Genomic DNA, 22,353 nt, shown 5'->3' on the forward strand with positions numbered 1-22,353 from the left:
TCAAATAGCAATAGACGATGATGGTGATGGTTATATTATATTATATTTGTTGATTAATTAAATTGCAACAATGCATAATCCATCATCAGAGTTCAAAGACGAAACACAAAAGTTGGCAATAGAAAGAGAAAGGAAGAAAAAGAAGAAGAATAAGACCAACAAAGATGATGATGATGGTGATGATAACAGCAACAACAACTATAAACAACAATATAATGATATCATAACAACAACAACAATAGAACAAGAAAAAGGTCAGGAAGGAAAAATAATATCATGGTTATTATATCTTGTTGTAGATGAATCTACATTATCTCCTGCGGTATGTACTTTATAGTATAATAAACTATATCTAACATATTGTATTGTTCATTTCTAACATATTATTTAATAGATTAAAAAACAATCAATCTATTTACTCGATAAAGCTCTAAAGAAATATAGTAGCACTGCCACTATTACTACGACTATTAAATATGATTGGACTTTGAATACAAATATATTAAAGATTCTATTCAATCTCTTGGTATTATACAACAAAGAGGATGATGAAGATGATGAAACACAACCTCGATTAATATCAATCTTAAATACTCTAAATGCTGGTATTACTGATAGTGGTATGTACCATTCATTCATTCATGAAAATGTACTACCATTCACTTACCAATTTATTTATTTATATAGAACAAAATGTAGAGTATCTAAAACTAATAGAGAATACAATTCGAAAGAATCGTGATAATCAAGTAATCAGAGAGATCATTCTAAAGATCATGGAATCAATTGACCCGAAACAGCTTGTGTCTACTTTTTCGTCTATACATATTTCCGAAAACATTATGACTTACTTTCTCACTGATCCTAGTAACGATCAATACCAATTTAGAGTAATTGATATAATAATCCGATTAAAGAGTACCCATCACAAATATATTTCAATAGTGGAAGAGTCAGACTATAATAGATACGAATTCTATTCTCAAGAATTGTTTTCAAATCATCAAGTAATTCAACGTTTATTCGATCTATTAGAATGGTTTATTCAATCTGGGAATAAACCTTCTTTCAATAGGTTTATTAATTACATTGACCCAACTAAATATAAATATGTATGTGATAACACTCACATATTAAAAGTCAACCATTTATATTTTAATAATAATAATTACTAATAATAATAATAATAATAATAATAATATTTAATTAACCAAAATGGTAATCTACTATCTATTAGGTATCATCTAGAATATTCCCAATAATGCTCAAACAATTATATGAATTATAACGGATGTAGTGGACACTATCCAAAGGGTAGGAGCAAAGGTGGGAATGAAGTATTTTGCAAGATATCAATTTGAATTGATACAATACCTCATCAAAATTGGACAAGTGGAGTATATGAAGCAGATCTCAATAGAGGATTCTAATTATTTTTCGATTTATCTCCCATCCATTTTGAAACCACTCCTCTCCAGCTTTGATCGACGGGAATTTTACAATTACCACAAAGATCGCCGCCTAAATTATTTATTGTGTGATGACATGATCGACAATGTCTATCCATATTTCCGACACTTGGTTGATCATGTATGCAGACTTGGTAAAGTCCACTTGATGTGTGACATGATCGATGTGACAGTGGCCAAGGAAGGGGTTAGTGGTCAAAATAGTCAAAGCTTATTCGACCGTTTCTACAAAGTATTGGTGGATCCAACATCAAAGATGAGGCGACAAACATGGTCGTCAAGGATTACAGCAATAGCAAAGATGATTGACTCTATGCAAAGATGTGTTTGGAAAAGTTATCAAATCTACGAGGTATACACCATACATGTCAATGAATATTGTCAAACAATAGATACAAAGAAGAAGAAACAATATAAAAACTCATCGAGGAGGTCCAAAGGTTATAAGGGTGAATTAACTGAATGGATTATCACTCACTCGATTCTATGTGACCTTTTCATCAACCAAGAAATGGAAACTAGTCAAACTTTGTTGTTACTCGAAATGACACAAACATCTTTGGCTGAATATATAACCATAGCACCCACCACTGAAACAGCCTATCTTTATTTTCTTCCAACTATTATATATAAATGGAAATTATTATGTGATAATCAAAAAGACAAGGTAAAGGCAGTGATAGATTATTATCCTAAAATAATACCACTATTTCTAGAGAACGAAATGTTATTCGCTACAGATGAATCAAAGTATATTATAAAAGAGGGTGGCTATCAATCTATCACCCATTCATTTTGGAAAATAATCAAGATACTTGTCAAAGAGGAACAACAACAATGTCAAATACATATGAACAAGATACACCAAATGTTGTTTGATTTTAATCAAAAAAACAAAGATAAATTACCCAATCATTTTTGCTTGTTGTTGGAGACATTGTGTAATATTCACGAATATGACAAAGATGATGATGAAGATGATAACCGTCTGCGTGATCAATTCATCACAAAAGTAGATGACGGTAGCTATTTGTTGAAAAATAAATAAATAAAAAATTAAATAAATATATTAATAAATCGATTAATCCCTGCTTGTTACACCCATACCCACTAGTTTTGTTAATTTAATTTTTCTTTTTTAGAATATACAAAAGAGTAATAATATATTAGATTATCTATCTTTATTTGTTTTATGAATAGTATAGTAATGATGATAAATAGATTAAACAATAGGTTGATAGGCAGCTGAACGCTTTTTAATTACAACAACGATAATGATACCAGCAATAGCAGCAACTCCTGCAGCTGCACCTGCACCAATACCGATTTTTTGACCGGTGGTCAATTTCTTCTCTCCTCCTTTACTGCTACCACCACTAGTACTTCCTCCAGTACTACCAGCACTGCCTGTTGTACTACCAGCACCGCCTGTTGTACTGCCACCAGTACTGCCTGTTGTACTACCACCAGTACTGCCAGTAGCACCTGTGGTTGGCGATCCATTTGTATTACATGAACCTGAATTGCCAGAAACTAAACAACCATTACCAAGACAAGATATTTGGGTGGCATCTGCAGCAGAATCGGTATTGTTGGTGAACGATACAGTATCGAGTGTAAAGACAGACGATTGCTGACAAGTGATACCTGCACCGTCAGCGGCATTGTTAGAGTCGATGACGGTGTTGCTAATGGCCACTGAAGGTGAATTTGTGGCGTAGATGGCACCACCGCCGCCGACAGATTGTGCTTGGTTGTTGGCTAGTTCAGAGTCTTGAATAACAAGAGATTTGACAGAGTTTGCGTAGATGGCACCTCCAACATTGGATGCAGTGTTGTTGGTCAAGGTAATACGTTCGAGTGTTACATAAGCGGTAGCATTCAAGGCAAGGGCGCCACCAAAGGAAGCACCACCACTGTCGAGTACACAGTCAATAAGAGTTGCATTGGCGCCGTCGGAAACATAGACTTGGCCATAGACAGACCCAAAGTTGAAAAATATCTTGGTGTATGTCATGTTTAGGGAAGCATACTGACCAGATACTGCAATGGCCGTCGAGTTGTTGTTGATAAAGAAGAGCGAGTCTGTTTGAACCCATGCATTGTACACCTGGAAAAGGGCGCCATTGCCAATATAGTTGTATTCGAATCTTTCGCCTTCGAGATAGCTGCCAAATGATTCGGTCACGTAGATGATGGCGCCATTGTTGTTGACAAAGCTATTGTATGCGTAGTTGTTGCTGTCGAAATAGCCAATACTTTGCTCACCGAGTGCTACAAAGTAGAGGGCAGAGCTTGTCGTAAAGACCGAATTGGACAAGGCGAGCGAGGCACCGACAAGCGAAATAATGGCATGGCCGGCTTGGAGATCTCTAAATTCGCAATCAGTGATGGTGACATTTGGAGGATTGGGTGGTGTTATAACGTTGATGATGTCGATTGAGCTAATATTGTAAAAGTTATCGTTGACAAGAGAGATGCCAACAATGCCAGATGTGACATTGGCAAAAATGACGCCACCAGGCTGATCAACGCCAAGCTTGAGGTCGGTGACATAGGTGTGCGTCAAAGTGACAAAGGTCGAGTCGTACTGCGATGCCAAGGTATTGGCAGGTGGTGCAATTTGGATAAAGTAGGGAGCACCTGCAGTGGTCAAGTTAAATGCCACTGGTGTTGGGCCTTGAGGATCGGCAGAATCAATGGTGATGGTTTGGTTGTACACCTGAATGTTGGCATTACCTGGTCCAGTATAGACACCACCTGCCAATAAAATGATCAATGGACCAATAACACCGCTTTTAGTGAAAGATGTCAATGCGCTTTGTAAATCTGGACATGCATTTGCAACTGTGATATCGATACCACAATCAACACTAGTACTTGTTGAATTTAAATTGACATATAGTGTTGTTGTTGTAGTTGAATTTACTGATGTTTGTAATAATGCGACCAAGGTAAATAGAAATATGTAAATTAAAGAATTCATTTATTTATATCTCTTAAAAAATCTTTTTAAACGAATCGAATTTTGATGATCATCATCTTTTCAACTACAGTTTCATTAAATAGTGGCCCCAAAGATATCATGTATTTGGATTCCTCCGATACCTAAGTGATCAACTATTTTTTATTCAGATATTTTTAAAATAAAAATAAAAGGAGTTGAATTTTCAAAAGGAACAATCCACTTAACATTCGATCAGATACTCTCAAATTGCGATGGTATTGGCATTATTAGTAGTTTCACTATTTTGGAAACTAAAGAGAGCTACATGAAGTATTTCCTTCTCGAATGCTTAAAAAATACTTCTCGAATTTGATTTTTGTTCCGAAAAACTATGTTTGTCATTTTCTGACCCTTTTTTGGTTTTCATTGGAATAGGCGCCCTCAACAACATTTCCGTGAGCCCTATAAAACCATATTAATTAATCGCGTTGATTTATTTTTGATAGATATTATATTATACTTACATTTTTCAACACAAACATTTTTTTTATATTGGGTACCAATTAATCTCAGTATTTGGGGAACATTCAGACGACCATGATGAAAATGATAACCGTATGTGCGTCATCAATCCATATCACTAAAGTAGATAAAAGCTATTTGTTTGTGAAAAAACTATAAATAAATAATTAATTAAATAAAAAACAAAGATGGTTACCCATCTTGTGAACAACTTTCTTTTTTTCATTGTTGCCCCTTCAAACAACCACAAAGCAACCAAGGAAATGATACGGGGGTTATTATGAATAGCATTCAATCATCATCGTTCACAAAGTAGTGTCTACACAAAGATGATGATCACCTTCATATTTGTAATTGTTAATAACTCACAACAACAATGAATTTAAATATTCTCGTCACACCATCATCAGAGTTTATAGACTTAATAGTAAAGTTGGGATTAGAAAGAGAAAAGAAGAAGACCAACAAGACCAACAACAACAACAACAACAACAACAAGTATAAACAACAATACAATTATATGATAAAAACATTGGAACAGCAAGAAACAGTACTATCATGGTTATTATATCTTGTTGTAAATTGTGAATTATCTCATGTATGTAACACTAACTATAAAGCTCTGAATAAATAGACTATAGTCTAGTCTATCTTCGTTTATAGTTTATATTTCTAACCTTTGATATATATAGATTAAAAAACAATCAATCTATCTCCTCGATAAAGCTTTGAGGAAATATACGACACCTTCTAAATGTCCTTTTGCTTATAATCGAGATATCAATACAATATTCAATGTTTTGATGTTTTTTTTCAACAACAACAACAACAACAACAACAACAACAACAACAACAACAACAACAACAACAACAACAACAACAACAATAATAATAATAATAATAACGATGAAACACAAACCATATTGTTTTCAATATTGAATACTCTAAATGCTGGTGCTAATGGTCGTATGTATCATTCATTCATTCAATTGCAACAAACCAAACAAACACTAATTAATGAATCATTTAGATAAGTATTTAAAACTTATTGGGGATACAATTTGGGATCATCGTGATAACAAAGTAGTTAGAGGAATCATGCTCAAGGTCATGGAATCGACAATTACCAAAAAACAACTTGATGCATCGAGAAACATTTTCAACAACATTATGACTTACTTTCTCACTGATCCTAGTAACGTTCAATATCAATTACGAGCCATTGATATCATGGTCCGTCATGGGTACAATTATATAGTGGTAGAGTCAAACTATGATACATACAAATTATATTCTAAACAATTGTTTTCAAATGACCAAGTAATACAACGTTTACTCGATCAAATGGAATTGGATATTCAATCTGGTGGATCTCCCTGTTGGGAGAACTTTGTTAATTACATTGACCCAACAAAATATAAATATGTATGTGTTGTTGTTGTTGTTGTAAAATATTAATAATAATAATAATTATATAGTGTCAATTACTTACACACATATATTACATCTACAATTGATTTTACTTTTAGGTATCCTCTAGAATATTCCCAATGATGCTCAAACAATTGAAACGGACCTTTAAAAAAAAGGAAAAGGCATACGTTATCCAAGCGGTCGGAGCAAAGGTTGGTATGAAGTATTTTGCAAGATATCTATTTGAATTGATACAACATCTCATCAAATCGGGAGAAATGGAGTATATTCAGAAGATTCCAAGGGAAAAGGATTGGAAAGACTGGAATTATTTTTCTATTTATATCCCATCCATCATGAAATCAGTCATCTCCCACTTTAATCGGGGACCGGTTAGATCAGTTGAGAGAGTCGAGAAAAAATACCACCTGTTTAATTATTTCTTGTGTGGTATGATTGACAATGTCTATCCATATTTCAAACACTTGATTGAAAGTGTATGCAAACTTGACACTGTCGACATGATGGTCCGCATGTTAAAGGCAACTGTGGACAAGGAAGGAATCTGTCAAAACAGTCAAAGATTATTCAACCGTTTCATCCAATCATTGATCGAACCACCACCAACAATATCAACATCAACACAACAACGGCCATGGAAACCAAGGATGACAGCAATAGCAGATATGATTCACATTATGCAAGGAGGTATTTGGACAAGTCATCAAATCTACGAGGTATCCAACGAATGTGATAATGATTATTGTCGAGTATTGGAAGAATATGATGTCAACCATCTAAAAGTGGGCGAAGATTTTAACAATGCTCTATTAGAGTGGCGCCAAAATCAATCTATTCTATGTGACCTTTTAATTGGAACCAACAACAACAACAACCACAGACACCAGGAAATGAAAACGTGGTTACTCGAAATGACAAAAACATCTTTGGATAAATGTATAATAATGGCACCGACCTTTAAAAAAACATATAGTTATTTTGTTCAAATTATCGTTCATAAATGGAAATTATTATGTGACAATCAACAACAACAAGACAAGGTAAAGGTAGTACTAGATTATTATCCTAAAATAGTACCACTATTTCTAGATAAAAACATCTTGGATAAATCAAAGCATATGGGAGATGAACATCTATACATGGTGGAGTCGTTTTGGAGAATAATCAAGATACTTGTCACAAAGAAGGAACAACACCAACACCAACAATGTCAAATACATTTGAACAAGATACACCAAATGTTGTTTGATTTTAATGAAAAATACCAAGATAAATTACCCAATCATTTTTGCTTGTTGTTGTTGGGATTAGTTAACATTCAAAAGGTTGATGATCATGATGACGATGATGAGTGCTTGTTTGATCAATTCATCACAAAAGAAGATGACGACTTTTTCTTTAACACAAATAAATAAATAATTAAATATTAATAATATCTTATTGTACAACAGCTTCAAAAAAGATTCAATCAAACCCTTTTTTTTAATACTATCTTTTATCTCTTTTTTTTTTTTAACTACAAGTACAGATAATTACTTTATTACTTAATAAGTAATATTCTTTTGTTGATATTGAAATTTCATTCAACAAAAAATTGAATTAAATAATAATTGCTTATCTTTTTTAAATTTACTTTTATATTATTAAAACGAAAGATCAACATATTATATTTATATTAAAAGAAAAGAGATAAAAGAAGTAACAGTAGACAACAATGGCAGATCATGATTGTAATGACCCTAATCACTCACACGACAACGTTGATGGTATCGAATTCAATTTGAATCGATATATTGATACTGCTCAGATTACTTGTTTGAATGAACGAACAAAGGGTTCTGCAAGACAACTATTCAGAGCTTGGGAAGAAAGATTAGATGAATCAAAGGTAAGTAAGGTTTTGGTTTATTATTATTATAATTCATTTGTTGGTTCATATTGAATGAATAATTGAATGTTGTACTAATGAATAAACTCTCCTCTATGATTCATTTATATATATACCTTACTTTATTATTATTATTTATTTATGATATTGGTAGTTTGTAGAAAGTGACGCAGACCCTGAATTAATTATCAATATACCGTAAGTGTCACTATTATTACTGACAGCAGTGGACATATTAATAAATGTATTTATTCATTATTTATTTAGATTTGGAGCATTAACACAAATAAGAAGTATTATTGTGATTGGAGGAGGAAATGATTCAGCACCAAACAAGATGAAAGCCTATTTAAACAAAGATAACATTGATTTTGGAAATATAAACTCTATCACTCCAATTCAAGAATGGCAATTACATGAAGATTTTGAAGGTCAAATCAGTTATAATACAAAGTATGACTGACCTATTATTAAACAACAACAAATGTTAATTTTAAAATCATAAATATTAACAAAAGATACTCCTATTGTCATCATATCTATCATATCTAGAGTAACCAAATTTAATAATATTAGCACTTTGACATTATACTTTCCAACTAGTTTTGGAGCTCCAAGAACAAAGATACAATATATTGCTTTAAAGGGTGTATACACAAATGTAAATACAATTATAATATAATTATAATAATTATAATAATATATCCTGGAATATATTAATAATTATTTTGATACAATTTTAGGCAAGAAGAGAAGTAGTCAATACAGTTTATGAAAGTCGTCCACAATTATCTGATCATAAAGGAGCTGCCGATGATTTGGTTGGAAGAGCCAATGGATACTAAAATTAGTAAAATTAGAGAGAGTAAAAAAAGGAAACAACTAAAAAGGAAAAAGAATCACCTTTCCGTAAAAGTGTCAATGTTACATGAAACAAGTAAAGTTAATAATAATCATCATCATATGATATGATAACCAAGATCTTGGTGATCTTGTCCTTGTTTTGTCTGTATATAGGAATTCATTAAAATAAAATAATCATAAAAGTAAAGAATAATAATAATAATAATAATAATGATCCATTACATTTTATTTATTATATTTATTTATTTTATTTTGTCCAAGTCGGTTCATGTAAGCTTTGAAGGATTGAACATAGCGCTCAAAAACGAATGATGACAACCTTCGATGAGTTCACGGAATGTTTTTCAAAAGAAATCGTAGCGACCCTCTCCCGCCATCAATGCCGACTATGATGATTCACACGAAAAACAAGATCACCCTCCCTCACTCGCAATGCTAATAATTATTTAAACAACAGGTTTCTCCCTTTTCCCCCTTCCTCGCACCACCCACACAGCAAACAAACAAACAAACAAACAAACAGACAGACAGATTCTTTTGTTCATACAAACAAATAAAATACCCACACTCCATTGTTCAAACAACCAAACTTTTCTATCTTTTTTGAGAATAATTCTCATACACATAATATAATATAATATAATATTACATACTACCTACCTACTGCTACCCTACCGATTATTATTATTATTTTCATTTTTTTTTTAAAGAAGAACATATAATTACAACAAACAACAAAACAACAGATATATAGAACACACAGATTATTTATTCATATACTTTTAACATTCATATACCTATATATAAAATAGAAACTATACTACATACACTATACTACACATGGAAGATAGTTTTGAATATCGAACAGCATCAGGAGGAGGAGGGGGGATGAGCGACGGTGAATATATATATAACCAAGATGAAGATGATGACGATGATTTAACAAACACCGACACTGATAGTAGTATCGATCATATCGTGCAATACAAGATACCACACGGTCACAGGCATCATCAACAAGGTGAAATATATCATAAACACCATCAACATCATCACCAAAATAGAAATGGTAGTCGACACAGCCGAGAGTTTCATATTAATTATCAAGATGACTTGTCTATGCATTTACCAACATCAAACAATTCCAGTGGAAATAATAATGCACTCAAGAAAAGACAAAGTATCAATCAAGCAGATTCATTTGTCTATTCAGCCGATGATATAGATATCCAAGAGGATGATGATGATGATCATGACGACGAATTATTCGATGTAGACGAATACGAAAATAATAGTAATCTTAGTGCTATCAATGGTGATAATACAGAGGATAGTTCCATTGCTTCAACTCTTACCAATACAACTAATAATATGACAACTACCAATACAACGACTACCAATACGAATACAAATACAAATACAACAACAACAAATACCAACAATAATCATAATAGACAACACCGATCAAGTATAAGTTCACTCAACACTAGAAATATAGTTAGTTCCAATTCCAACCTTAATCATTCCACTCCAAATTTCCCTGCACCCAATCCCGACCTACTTACAACCAGTACCACATCGACTACCAGTACAACAACCAACAACAACAATAATAATAATAATAATAATGGCAATACTACCAACCGAGGTAGAAAGAGTCTCTATCAAGCAACAACACATAGAGTAAAGAATGCACTTGGATTCTCACCATTATTTATGAGACGTACAACACAACAAAATCTCAACAATCTCAATCATCCATCCATCCAAAGAACCAATAGTACAATCTTGGAAAAATATCTTTATAAGAAAACTTATTGTATGCAATCAAAATATTATAAACATTATATTATATTAATTACTTTTATTAATTTATTTATTATTTAGTTTCAAGAGAAGAATTACATAGATTATATAATATATTTAAAAAAGAAGAAATTTCAAATATTGATTTCTCCGAGTTTCTTATATTCCAAGGTTTGTCGTTTTTGGTTCATTTGCCACATGGTGTTGATATTTTGACAAAGTTGATTCTAGAATATGACGAAATGTTGAGCCTAATGGACCGAGGCAGCAAAAGTCTACATGCATCGACCATCAGCAACAATGAAGAGGATGCAATCGGTGGAGAATTTGATGTCGAAGGTACTGTTAGACAACAATTGGAACACATCAAGAATTTCAATGTCTACAGTGACATGAAGCTAAACAACGAATCATTTAGTTCACTCAACACCTCTTCACTCGTTCTTCGTTGGAGAACTGCTATCGATGGACTCACCGAATGTCTATTTACCTATATGAGAAAGAAATATGCTGTCCCACCTCATAAAAATCCTTCCATATCTCAAATCATTGATATTGTTTCAATTATGACAAGAGGAACTTATAAAGAAAAATCAGAACGTAAGGAAATAGAAATAGAAATAGAAATAGAAATAACAAATCAAATCAAATATATTTATTAATATTTAATTTATTATTTAGTTGTTTTTAAAATGTGTAAAAAGAAATCAGAAGATGGTATTTATAAATCGGAATTAATGGAATTGGTAAAATTGGTTGATTCCTTGACTGTCGTAAATGAATTTGGTTATGGTAATATTGGTACACCAGACGAAGTATGTAGACATAGATAGATAAGTATTACTTTTCTTTGGTTTCTTATTAATCTTTTTTTTTTAAATTTTTTTATTCTAGATTGTAAATAATATATTTAAAGAATCATATAGTAATTATAATTCATTAAAGGCAGGAACTACACCGTCTCAACTTGTAAAAGAAAGTAGTAAATCTGAACAAAAAGTCAATAGTCATTTATTACATGATCTATTTTTAAAACGTTCATCAATCAATGCAGATGTTCCAAGATGTTTTGGTTATTTTGATTTAATTTATGCTTGTTTTGTTAAACCAATTGAAGTATGTAATCCATTAAATATTTATTATTATTCTTTTACTAATTTTTCTTTTTCTTTTTAGATTAATAATACGCAATCATTTTCAAGTTGGTTATATAAAGTTAAATATATTGGAGTTTTTAAATATGCTTATTCTCTTAGATATTTTGATTGTAGAGATGGATTTTTAATTGCTTACAAGAGATTAAGATTGAATGTATGTATAAATAATTATATTTATTTATTTATTCTATTTATTAAATATTAATTTTTTTTTGTTTAAAGAAAAATGTACCATCAAAAGTAATATGTTTATTTAATACAAGTGTTAAAGTATTACCAAAAGAACATCCAAATCATCATAAACATGGATCAATTTTAAAGACGATATTTAGAACTGGTAACAAAGAGATTGATGAAAGTAAAGACGCAACCGATTTTGTGTTGGAACTCAACGACAAGGAACACACCTTTATTGCATTGTCATCATCAAAAGCAGCCAATTTCATCAATTCCATTCGTTCAAATTCCAAAGGATCATATAGATTCCATTCATATGCATCACCACGTGACGATATCAATGTCGACTATATCATTAATGGTCAAGACTACTTTAAACGTATCTATCATGCCATCAAGAATGCAAAGAATGAAATATTTATTGCTGGTTGGTGTATATCGCCCACACTTACTTTGGTTCGTGGTGAAGATCGTGATGATGAAGACGTTCGTGGTCATCTCTACCGTCTTGACCATCTCCTCTACAAAAAGGCAGCCGAAGGTGTAAAGATTTATATTCTCATTTGGGATGAAACCATTATTGCCGGTGATCTTGGAAGTAGATTCGTTAAATCACTCTTTGAAAAGTTACACAGTCGTAACATCAAGGTTGTCCGTCATCCACATCTCCTTCCACTCTCTTGGTCACATCATCAAAAGATTGTAGTCATTGATCAAAGTTTAGCATATCTAGGTGGTATGGATTTATGTTTTGGTAGATATGATACTACAAATTATTAGTATGTTAAAAAAAAATAGAAAAAAAAAGAAATATATATAATATTGATACTAATTTTATTTTCTTAGTTTAAATGATAATAGAGAATTAATATTTCCAGGAGCAGATTATATTAATAGTTGTGTATTAAAACCAAAATCAAATGAAAAGACATGTGTTATTGATAGAAAGAATGTACCAAGAATGCCATGGCACGATGTGTCTATTTCAATTGATGGTTTGGCAGCAAGAGATGTAGCAACCAATTTTATCCAAAGATGGAATCATGCCAAGAATGCAAATAGAGACTATAAGAAATATCCTTATCTCATTCCAACCTCTGATCCTCTCCCTCCACCAATTCAAGTTGGTGAATCCAAAGTTCAAATTGTTCGTTCTGTCAGTGATTGGTCAGCAGGACAATCTTTGGAAAACTCCATCTACAAGGCATACATTAATCTAATCAATATGTCACAATACTACATTTACATTCAAAATCAATTTTTCATTAGTTCAACTGGTAATCCTCAACCAAATAATCAAATTGCTTTTGCTATTATGAAAAGGTAAAAAAAAAAAAAACAAAAACAAAAAGAAATGTATATTAATCTATTTTATTTATTTATTTATTTTTATAGAATTGAAAAAGCAATAATTTTAAAAGAAATATTTAAAGTTATAATATTAATTCCAATTCATAGTGAAGGGGATTTATTTACACAAGAGACACAATTGATTGTAAAGTGGACATTGAAATCGGTTCAAGGAATCATCAATGAATTGAATAGCAAGTATCCACACGTCGATGTCAATCAATACATGTCTGTCAACTCACTTCGTAATTGGGGAACCAATGGCGAGGTGGTCTTTACCGAACAGATCTATATTCACTCCAAGTTGATGATTGTAGATGACCGTGTCACGATCATTGGCTCGGCCAACATCAACGATCGTTCACTCAACGGATCAAGAGACAGCGAGATTTGTGCCGTCATTGAGGATCGCGAGATTGTCGAATCGAGAATGAATGGCCAACTTCACATGGCCAGTCATTTTTCACTCAATCTCCGATGCCAGCTGTGGGAGTCGCATCTCGGTCTCCAACCAACCACTGTCATTGATGGCAAAGACTCGGAACATATCCGTCGTGCCATCAAGGATCCACTCGACCAATGGACCTACGATGTGCTCTGGCGTCAAACTTCAAAATCAAACACTGACATTTATCAGGCGGCCTTTGGCAATTACATCCCAGAGAATTGTACCAAGATTTCACAATACACTCGAGACGGTCGTTTACCTTCCTCTTCACTCAATCAATCGAATCTTGAACAAATTCAGGGCTATCTTGTCGATTTTCCATTTAAAATGTTAATAGACGATGAAGAACCTGCTTCAATCTATTCAGATATTATTACTGGTATGAAATTATTTTTATAAAAAGAAATCTAAAAAATAATAAATCATAGTATATTACGCAATTATTATTTATTTTCAAAAATTTAAATTTTCTTTTTTATTATTATTATTTCTTTTGGTTTGTTTTCTTTTGTTACCCATTCTTCTTCTTCTTTTTTTTTTAATTTATTTATGGAGTTGATGGTTTAGTGAAATTAAATAAAAATAATTGATGAAGAGAAGTAAAGTGTTCAAGAGTTTGTTGAATTGCCTTGTTAATAGATTCTTTGGTAGAGGTTGAAACAGTGGTTGTATCAACACATGATGGTAGGTTGTATTCAACAGCAGGTTGTGATTTGGAAATATCCAAAGCTGATAATTTAAATGTTAAAAGATGAGCTTCAATGGTATGATTATGGGTTGAACATTGTTTGATGAATTGATCAAATTGATTTCTAAGCTCTAATAAATTATCATCTCTCTTTTTCTGTTTTTTTGGTGGAACAATTTTACTAGATTCTCCCAAAACATAAACCATCCATGTCATAAATTCCAAATATTTGTTATATGCTCTTAAATAATAACCATCAATTGAAACTATTGTTGTGAAATATCTTGTCATTTCTAAATAAAAATAAATAAATAGGTTAATATTATTCCCTTTTCTTTTTTCTTTTATAATTTTTTTTTTACCATTTAATAATTGAATAAAATGATTAATAAATTGTTTAAATTGATTTAATGTTGGTTCATCAATTGATTTTGCGTGATTTCTAATCTTTACATAAAATTCAAAGATTGATGGAATGCTAGACATTAAAGCTTGATCAAAATCTACAAGATTTTTAATGGTTGCTGGAGCATCAGAAATCTTTGATGTATACTTAAATACTGATAAGATTTTAACGAGTTGATCAATATCTTGTTGATATTGTTGCATGTCTGGATTGGCATAGGTAGTTTGTGCTCCAGGAGTAATAGGTGTTTGTGGAAGATGAATCTTTGCGTTGACCAACAACTTTAATATGATTCTACGCATATCCAAGAGACTGCTAAGCTCTTGTCTATTTTTTTCACGCCCCTCGTGGGACTGTGCGGTCAACATGACAGTGTGTTGGTTTTCAGATGAAGGAGTAGTCTCTTGCTTGTCGTTGTAGTCCCATCTATCAAATACACCGAGGTCTTGGTTAAAGTGGAGAGTGTTGCTCTTTTCCTCGGTGATGGCAGTCGAGTAGACGTCGGCGGGGATGGAACGGTACTGGTTGAGGAGGGTGGCTGCTTGAGGAGTGCGGTGGTGCACGATAAACAGGTTGAGGAGTTGTTGCTCGACAGAGTTGGCAGCGCGTTGGTAACTGTTGGTGACACGGTCTTGGAACTTTTGGATCTCCCAAATCTTGCTGTACGCTTCTTGTTGGTAGCATGTGGCAACAAAATCGGGTGTGCTGTCATTTTCAGTGTAAAACTTGGTGGCACGATCGTAGCTGTTAAAGAGCTCGGCATAGTCACCGTGGCCGTGCAATTGGTCGTACACCAAGTATCCAATGCTGTCCCATTGGATGTTTTTAATGGTCAATTTGTGGATATTGTCGACCATCTTGGAAGTGGCACCAAGCTTGCCATAGATGACAATCAATGCCAAATTGAACTGGAAGTTCTTGGCCGACACCGAGTGACCGTACTCTAGCACCATTGCAGCGCGTAAAAGTTGTCCACGGTCGCTCAACACGTTGGCAGCCAACAAGACCAAGTCGTCACCTGGGTAACGTTCAGAACTCTGTGCATTTCCAACTGCTCTACGGTTGAGTTCATACTCTTCCAACCAATCATTGACAAGTTTGTCAATATTTTTTTCGTCCTTTAAAGAATCTAATCTTTGTAGTCCGACCAATCTTTGGATACGATAGACATTTGATAGTTGAGAGATACGAACTGCAGCAGCAGTATCTTCAGATGTCAACTTTAAAAGTGATTCAATCAAATCAATCTTTTCTTGTTCAGTCAATGCATCCTTTTCAAGATTGATCAATGATTGAATATACTTTTTAACATCGTAAAAGTATACTGGCTTGCTTCCAAATCGCTTAAAGTAACCCTTGATCAATTCCAACATTTCTTGTTTCGATCGTTTTGTACGAAGTGCAACCTCCAACTCTGCAATAAATGGTGCACGAATTGGTTTATCATTCAAACTTGATTGCATCTCTTTTACCCATTCCATAGTCTTTTCATAATCCAATTCAGTACCAGATTCTTGTATCTTTTCCAATGAATCAAAATATCCCATATAACATGACCATTCATCCTTTCTACCAAGGTAAATAAAAGAATATATTTTAGTTAGTTTTCTTTGTCTCTTTTATCTTCTTTTTCTTCAATTTTTTTTTACATACTCATATTTTGTAATAATTTCTTTAAAAGTTTCAGAAGCTTCTAAATGTTTGGAAAGGGTTGATTGAATAGAACCAATAATCTTTAATCTTTCAGTTGGTACGTTGTAAAGTTGACCCAATTTACCTTGCATGACGGTCAAGTATTCTTCGTATTTGTTTTGATACTTTAGGATGCTTTCATAGATGAACAATTCCTCACTCGACTTGAACTTGCCTTCGTTTTGTAACTTTTCTGCCAACTTGTATGCCAATTGGATGGTGATGGCCGACGATGGATTAGAATAGACAATCGACATCAATGTAACCAAATACCAAAAACTATGTTTATGTTCTTGTGGGAAATTCTTTGTCAATGTCACAACGGTCTGTTGTTGTTGTTTCACATCTCTAACCTTTACATAGGACAAGAACACACCTTGAGCAAATGATGATTCCTTTGGATATTTCAAATGTGATGCTTCCCATACTTTACACATCTTTTCAACTAAAAGAAAGAAAAAAAGTATAGTAGTATAAGTATATACATCATTATAAATATAAATATTTATATCAGTGTATCAAACATACGTTGTCCAACAGTTCTATAGAAATAGTTAATATTGTTGATTACATTCTCTTCAATGTGACCTAGGAAAGCGACAGAGTCACATTCCTTGATAGCTTCTTGAGTGTTGCCTAGTTTGAGATTGGCAATAGCACGAAGCACGTGAATCAAAGGATTATTATCCTTTTTAGTGAGTGCAGTCGTACACAACTTGACTGCATTCTTGTAGTTTTGTGCTTCCAATGCTTGAAAGATTGAGTTTAGTTTATTCATCTTTCCTCTATAGTCTCTCTCCTATCTCCTCTGTCTCTATCTCTATCACTATCTTAGTCTGAGTAGTTTAAAACTATTCTGATCTTTCATTATTTGGTTTTTTTGATGATGATCACAAAGAGTCACCTTTAAAAATATTTGAAAATAATTCATTCAAAGATAGATATAATTATTTATTTGTTTGTTTGTTCTCTATTCTACTACCATATGGTTTAATAGGATGTATTTAGTTTATCAACGTCCGATAGTAATGACAAGTGGTAGACTATTTCGGCAAGTAACAGTTCCACTTGGCAGTGTGATTATTCTACCTTTGACATTGGTGTTCCTTTTTCAGTATACCATATCTCTGGTCCTCTCATATTACCTATTACATTAAATTCAAAAACGCAACTTGTAGGGTCCTGGTGAACCGATGCTAAAACATACAAATAATATATAGAGACAGAGACAGATGCATGCAAAGAGGCAGAGAGAGAGAGAGATAAGTGTCAATAACTCTTTAGATAAAAAAAGAGAAAAGAGAAAGAGAAATAGGATAGGAAAGAGATGTACATACCAAATCCATCAATGATTGAAGTTCCTTTATCAGTTACTATGTTTAAAACGGTTGGCATTGAGTCATCCATGTTGTTGTTGTTATTGTTATTTATTGAATACAATACTATTATTATGTTGATGTTAACATTAATGAATAGCAGCATCAGCAGTCCTCCATGTTCTTCTATACCAACCAATGTTATAACCTTATCATATTCCATTGGTTAAAAACCACACCACGCACCTACCAAGTATGTGGGGAGGGCTATTATTGTACATGATGTGTTGAGTACAAAAAGATTCTAAATGATAGAGAAAAGAGGAGGACATACATACGACATATATATATATACGACAACCACAAAAACAAAGAACTTCCAAGGTAACCAATTTGGACGATGGTTGTACAGATATCTACTCGTTCAAAAAAAGAGTTGATTACCTTGGAAGTTCTCATAGTTTGATAGGTTTGAGAGACAACAACAACAGTCAATACTTTTCCAACGCAAAAGTGCAACGAGTAGTTAAAAGTCCTTTACTTATAACCTTTTGGGTGGTTTAGCTAGTACACTCCCAAAAGATACCAATCGATTCAATCATATTCAACTAGATGAGAAAATAGATTGGTCGCCTGTTGCTCATACTTTTGAACTAGAATCAATCCATGATTAGTTAGTCAATAGAGTTTTCAATAAGCTTATTTTAATTGAATAAATAAAATTAAATCAAACAAACCGAACGAATGTTTTTTTTTTTTTTAAAAAGTAACAATTGTTGTAACGCGAACGAAAGATAGATAGATTCCTTTATTTTTATTTATTTTGTCGGTCACATATTATTTATATACATATCTATCTATCTAAAATGACACAAACTAGAAGATCAGCAGCACTATCAAATACAGAGTTTAAGAAACTCCTCAGTTCAAGCTCAGATATACTCGCCAAGAAAAGAACACCAAAGAAAGTTAAAAAGGTGGATGTCAGCAGCGATACCGACGATCAACAATCAGACACTGAACAATCAAACACCAACAACAATGTAGAATCATCAAACAAGAAGTTGGACTTTTCAAGTGCTATCTCATCTCCATCGGTTGATGAAGTCACAGTAGTCATCCCACCACCACCAAAAGAGTCTGCATCAAAGAGAATCGCCAAAAAGGTTGCTCCAGCAACCGCCGCTGCAAAGAAAAAGGCTGCTGCACCAGTACAAGTTGAAGATGAAGTTGAAGAAGTACCAAAGGTAGTAGCAACCTCTAAAAAGGTAGCTGCCAAGAAAAAGGTTACAGTAGTCGAACCTGAAAAAGATAGTAGTAGTGACGAGGAAGAAGAGAAACCAAAGAAATCAACCGTCGTTAAAAAGGGTACACCAAAGAAAGCTGCATCCAAGAAACCATCCACCAACACAGCCACTACAACTACAACTGTCGATGTTACCATGGAAGATGTTATCATTGAAACTACTAGTAGTATCATCACTACTCCCAATACCAACAACAATACTACTACTACTACTACTACCGCCGCTCCAATCATTCCAACTTTTAATCAACCACAACCAGAAGTTAAACAAGAAGCTAAGGAATTGGTATGATACAACTCAACTCAACTATTATCATTATTTATTCATATTTGACTAACCATTATTATTTATTTGTTTGTTTGTTTGATTGTTTGTTTGATTGATTGTTTAGACTGAAGCAGAAATAAAAGCATTGGAAGAGAAAAAAGCAATGGAAGAAGAGATGAAGAAAATACGTAGATCGATCAATCCAGTGATTGGCAAACCAGTCTCTGGTAGAGTATGGAAACAACCGTCTGAAAAATTATCAAAATCAATCAAGGTCAAGAGTCTCAAATCAACCTGGGAACAAAAGGAAGCAGAGAGAAACAGAATGAGAATAATCAAGGATAAGGAACGTTCTATCAAGGCTGGATCACTCCAAACTAAAAAGGATGATGCCGCCGAAGCCAAGGAAAGACAAAGAATTAAAGCTCAAAATCTTCTTCGTGGTCAACAAGTTCAAGTTGTATGTACATCTAAAAAAAAAATCAATTCAACTCAATTCAATTCAATTTGATAATTAATTATTATTATTATTATTATTATTATGTTATATATGACTAATTCTCTTTTAATATTATATAGATTACAGATACCGCTAAAATTAAAAAGATGTCAAAGAAGGATCTTAAAAAGGTTAGAATGGTTTAATCAATTTATATTAATACAACAACAACAACAACTCTTACAAATCAAATCGAAAATAAACTGGGAAAACAAACAAACAAATGTTGTTACAATAAACAACTTTGTTTTTGGATGGGAAACATTTTACAAAAAATTATTAGTATTAATAGTTATTATTATTATTAGTATTTGTTTTGATTTGTTTTGTTTTTGATTTGGGGTTGGATATCTATCTATCCTCATTTATTCATACATTTTTAAAAGTTGAATAATTATTAAATAAATAAACAAATAGGAAGGAAGGAAGGAAGAGTGAATACAATTGATGGAGGTTGTAAAGATTGGATTGGATTGGATTGGATGGTTGGGTTGGATTGGATTGGTGGATATTGGAGAAATATCTAGAGTGATTGATTATCGGTCAAAAATTAATTATTATTATTATTATTATTATTATTATTACTATTATTATTATTTACAAATTATTGTTATTTATGAATATGGTTACTTGTTGGTTTGTTTTAAATCAATTTACAAATAAATATTATTATAATGATTGTTGAGTTGTTGTTGTTGTTGTTTTAGTTATTATTAATATTAACATTAATATTAACAACATTTCTTATCTCCAGTAGTACCATTACCAGTTTTACCATTACTACTATTATTATTATTATTGTTATTATTCGTTCCATTATTTGTTCCATTTGGATTATTATTATTATTATTATTGGTTCCACTTATCAAAGAGATTTGAGGTTTCTTATTGACTACAACCAATTTACCTTGTTTGATAAGAGTAATGACTTGACGAGCAGCATCTTCAAATACCTTTTCTACATTGGTGTTATCCTTTGCACTAGTTTCGATAAAGATGAGGTCATTTGACTTTGCAAATCTTTGTGCTTCCTCTAAAGTGACGACTCTACGTTCCTTTGCATCACACTTGTTTCCAATCAATAATGTGACAATGTTTGGAGTAGACATTTGTGCAATCTCTTCAAGCCAACTTCCCAAATATTGGAATGATTGTCGGCTACAAACAAAACAAAACAAACAATTCAAATACATTAATATATGTTCAATGATTTCATTTTGTAATATCTTCATATTTCATACTTTGTAATATCATAGACCAATAGAGCAATATGAGCACCTCTATAATAATTATTAGTAATCGATCTAAAAGATTCTTGACCAGCCTTGATGATTATGAAAGAAAGGTATGATCCAAATGTGTCATTACAAAAGTCAGGGGAAGAGATCAATTGAAAAGGGGATGTAAGGGAAAGGGTAATAATAGTTAGTTAAAGTGAATGTATAAAATCTATGATATACAAAGCTATGAGATGATACTTACAGTATCCCAAATCTCCAACTTGATTTTGAATTGACCATCAAGCTCCATTGTCTTTGATTGAAACTCTACACCGACGGTAGTATCCAATTCAGTAGAGAACTCCTTTTCACAGAATTGAAGTAATAATGAACTCTTTCCTACACCTATTCGATATGAGTATTAGATAGAGATAGATAGAGAGATAGATAGAGATAGAGAGATATGATACTATTAGTATAAACTCGATTGATAGATTGTTTGATCGATCGATCAGTCAAACATACATGGTGGACCAGTAACAATGCATTTCAAGTGGTATTCTTCCATCTTTGTTTATATCTGTATATGTATCTATATATCTGTATGTTATGAATGAAATGGTGTCTTATCTTATCTCTAATCTAACTTTCAAACAAACCCCTTCTCTCCAATGTCTAGACACCCACTTTAAAATTAAATTGGTGTGGGCTCGCGAGCAATGCCAAGATTTTTTTTGATTTTTGTTTAACATCCCATCCAAGACATATATATATATATATAAATAATATTTAAGTACATCTTATTATTATTAGATAGATGTCTTGTATATGGATCATACTACCTATCCATTATATGTCACAATAAATGGACAAAAGAAAGAAGCATATAGTAGAAC

The 22,353-nt window shown here is 32.5% G+C and overlaps 10 protein-coding genes across 10 annotated transcripts; 6 read left to right on the top strand and 4 right to left on the bottom strand.

Annotated features, from left to right (window-relative positions):
• Nucleotides 1-70: 70 nt before the first annotated feature.
• DFA_10701 (uncharacterized protein) lies at nucleotides 71-1,288 on the top strand (the record flags this gene model as incomplete). The annotated part of the gene is made up of 4 exons (XM_004351292.1): nucleotides 71-322; nucleotides 395-620; nucleotides 688-1,112; nucleotides 1,238-1,288. 4 exons carry the CDS (start codon nucleotides 71-73, stop codon nucleotides 1,286-1,288), a joined length of 954 nt encoding a protein of 317 aa, XP_004351344.1.
• Nucleotides 1,289-1,626: 338 nt separating this feature from the next.
• On the top strand, nucleotides 1,627-2,517 carry DFA_10702 (uncharacterized protein; the record flags this gene model as incomplete). The annotated part of the gene is made up of 1 exon (XM_004351293.1): nucleotides 1,627-2,517. One exon carries the CDS (start codon nucleotides 1,627-1,629, stop codon nucleotides 2,515-2,517), a length of 891 nt encoding a protein of 296 aa, XP_004351345.1.
• A 174-nt stretch (nucleotides 2,518-2,691) lies between these two features.
• DFA_10703 (uncharacterized protein) lies at nucleotides 2,692-4,455 on the bottom strand (the record flags this gene model as incomplete). Its single annotated transcript, XM_004351294.1, has 1 exon — nucleotides 2,692-4,455. The coding sequence occupies one exon, from the start codon at nucleotides 4,453-4,455 to the stop codon at nucleotides 2,692-2,694; it is 1,764 nt and encodes a 587-aa protein (XP_004351346.1).
• An 859-nt stretch (nucleotides 4,456-5,314) lies between these two features.
• DFA_10704 (uncharacterized protein) lies at nucleotides 5,315-7,621 on the top strand (the record flags this gene model as incomplete). The annotated part of the gene is made up of 5 exons (XM_004351295.1): nucleotides 5,315-5,536; nucleotides 5,631-5,904; nucleotides 5,969-6,363; nucleotides 6,468-7,308; nucleotides 7,542-7,621. The coding sequence occupies 5 exons, from the start codon at nucleotides 5,315-5,317 to the stop codon at nucleotides 7,619-7,621; spliced, it is 1,812 nt and encodes a 603-aa protein (XP_004351347.1).
• Nucleotides 7,622-8,086: 465 nt separating this feature from the next.
• DFA_10705 (UPF0424 family protein) lies at nucleotides 8,087-9,105 on the top strand (the record flags this gene model as incomplete). Its single annotated transcript, XM_004351296.1, has 5 exons — nucleotides 8,087-8,260; nucleotides 8,415-8,458; nucleotides 8,528-8,713; nucleotides 8,837-8,921; nucleotides 9,004-9,105. 5 exons carry the CDS (start codon nucleotides 8,087-8,089, stop codon nucleotides 9,103-9,105), a joined length of 591 nt encoding a protein of 196 aa, XP_004351348.1.
• An 859-nt stretch (nucleotides 9,106-9,964) lies between these two features.
• On the top strand, nucleotides 9,965-14,473 carry pldC (phospholipase D1; the record flags this gene model as incomplete). Its single annotated transcript, XM_004351297.1, has 9 exons — nucleotides 9,965-10,943; nucleotides 11,012-11,530; nucleotides 11,612-11,745; nucleotides 11,825-12,046; nucleotides 12,107-12,241; nucleotides 12,310-13,043; nucleotides 13,111-13,587; nucleotides 13,660-14,441; nucleotides 14,466-14,473. 9 exons carry the CDS (start codon nucleotides 9,965-9,967, stop codon nucleotides 14,471-14,473), a joined length of 3,990 nt encoding a protein of 1,329 aa, XP_004351349.1.
• Nucleotides 14,474-14,609: 136 nt separating this feature from the next.
• Nucleotides 14,610-17,626, bottom strand: DFA_10707 (N-acetyltransferase; the record flags this gene model as incomplete). Its single annotated transcript, XM_004351298.1, has 4 exons — nucleotides 14,610-15,043; nucleotides 15,113-16,725; nucleotides 16,810-17,293; nucleotides 17,377-17,626. 4 exons carry the CDS (start codon nucleotides 17,624-17,626, stop codon nucleotides 14,610-14,612), a joined length of 2,781 nt encoding a protein of 926 aa, XP_004351350.1.
• A 302-nt stretch (nucleotides 17,627-17,928) lies between these two features.
• DFA_10708 (uncharacterized protein) lies at nucleotides 17,929-18,255 on the bottom strand (the record flags this gene model as incomplete). The annotated part of the gene is made up of 2 exons (XM_004351299.1): nucleotides 17,929-17,993; nucleotides 18,186-18,255. The coding sequence occupies 2 exons, from the start codon at nucleotides 18,253-18,255 to the stop codon at nucleotides 17,929-17,931; spliced, it is 135 nt and encodes a 44-aa protein (XP_004351351.1).
• A 775-nt stretch (nucleotides 18,256-19,030) lies between these two features.
• DFA_10709 (uncharacterized protein) lies at nucleotides 19,031-20,383 on the top strand (the record flags this gene model as incomplete). Its single annotated transcript, XM_004351300.1, has 3 exons — nucleotides 19,031-19,756; nucleotides 19,863-20,198; nucleotides 20,318-20,383. 3 exons carry the CDS (start codon nucleotides 19,031-19,033, stop codon nucleotides 20,381-20,383), a joined length of 1,128 nt encoding a protein of 375 aa, XP_004351352.1.
• A 585-nt stretch (nucleotides 20,384-20,968) lies between these two features.
• Nucleotides 20,969-22,025, bottom strand: rabQ (Rab GTPase; the record flags this gene model as incomplete). The annotated part of the gene is made up of 4 exons (XM_004351301.1): nucleotides 20,969-21,395; nucleotides 21,479-21,561; nucleotides 21,720-21,862; nucleotides 21,983-22,025. 4 exons carry the CDS (start codon nucleotides 22,023-22,025, stop codon nucleotides 20,969-20,971), a joined length of 696 nt encoding a protein of 231 aa, XP_004351353.1.
• Nucleotides 22,026-22,353: the final 328 nt, after the last annotated feature.

The sequence above is a fragment of the Cavenderia fasciculata genome (genome assembly GCF_000203815.1).
Source record: "Cavenderia fasciculata unplaced genomic scaffold Scf_EUAJFUG01CK1KI-5, whole genome shotgun sequence".
Taxonomy (NCBI): Eukaryota; Evosea; class Eumycetozoa; order Acytosteliales; family Cavenderiaceae; genus Cavenderia; species Cavenderia fasciculata.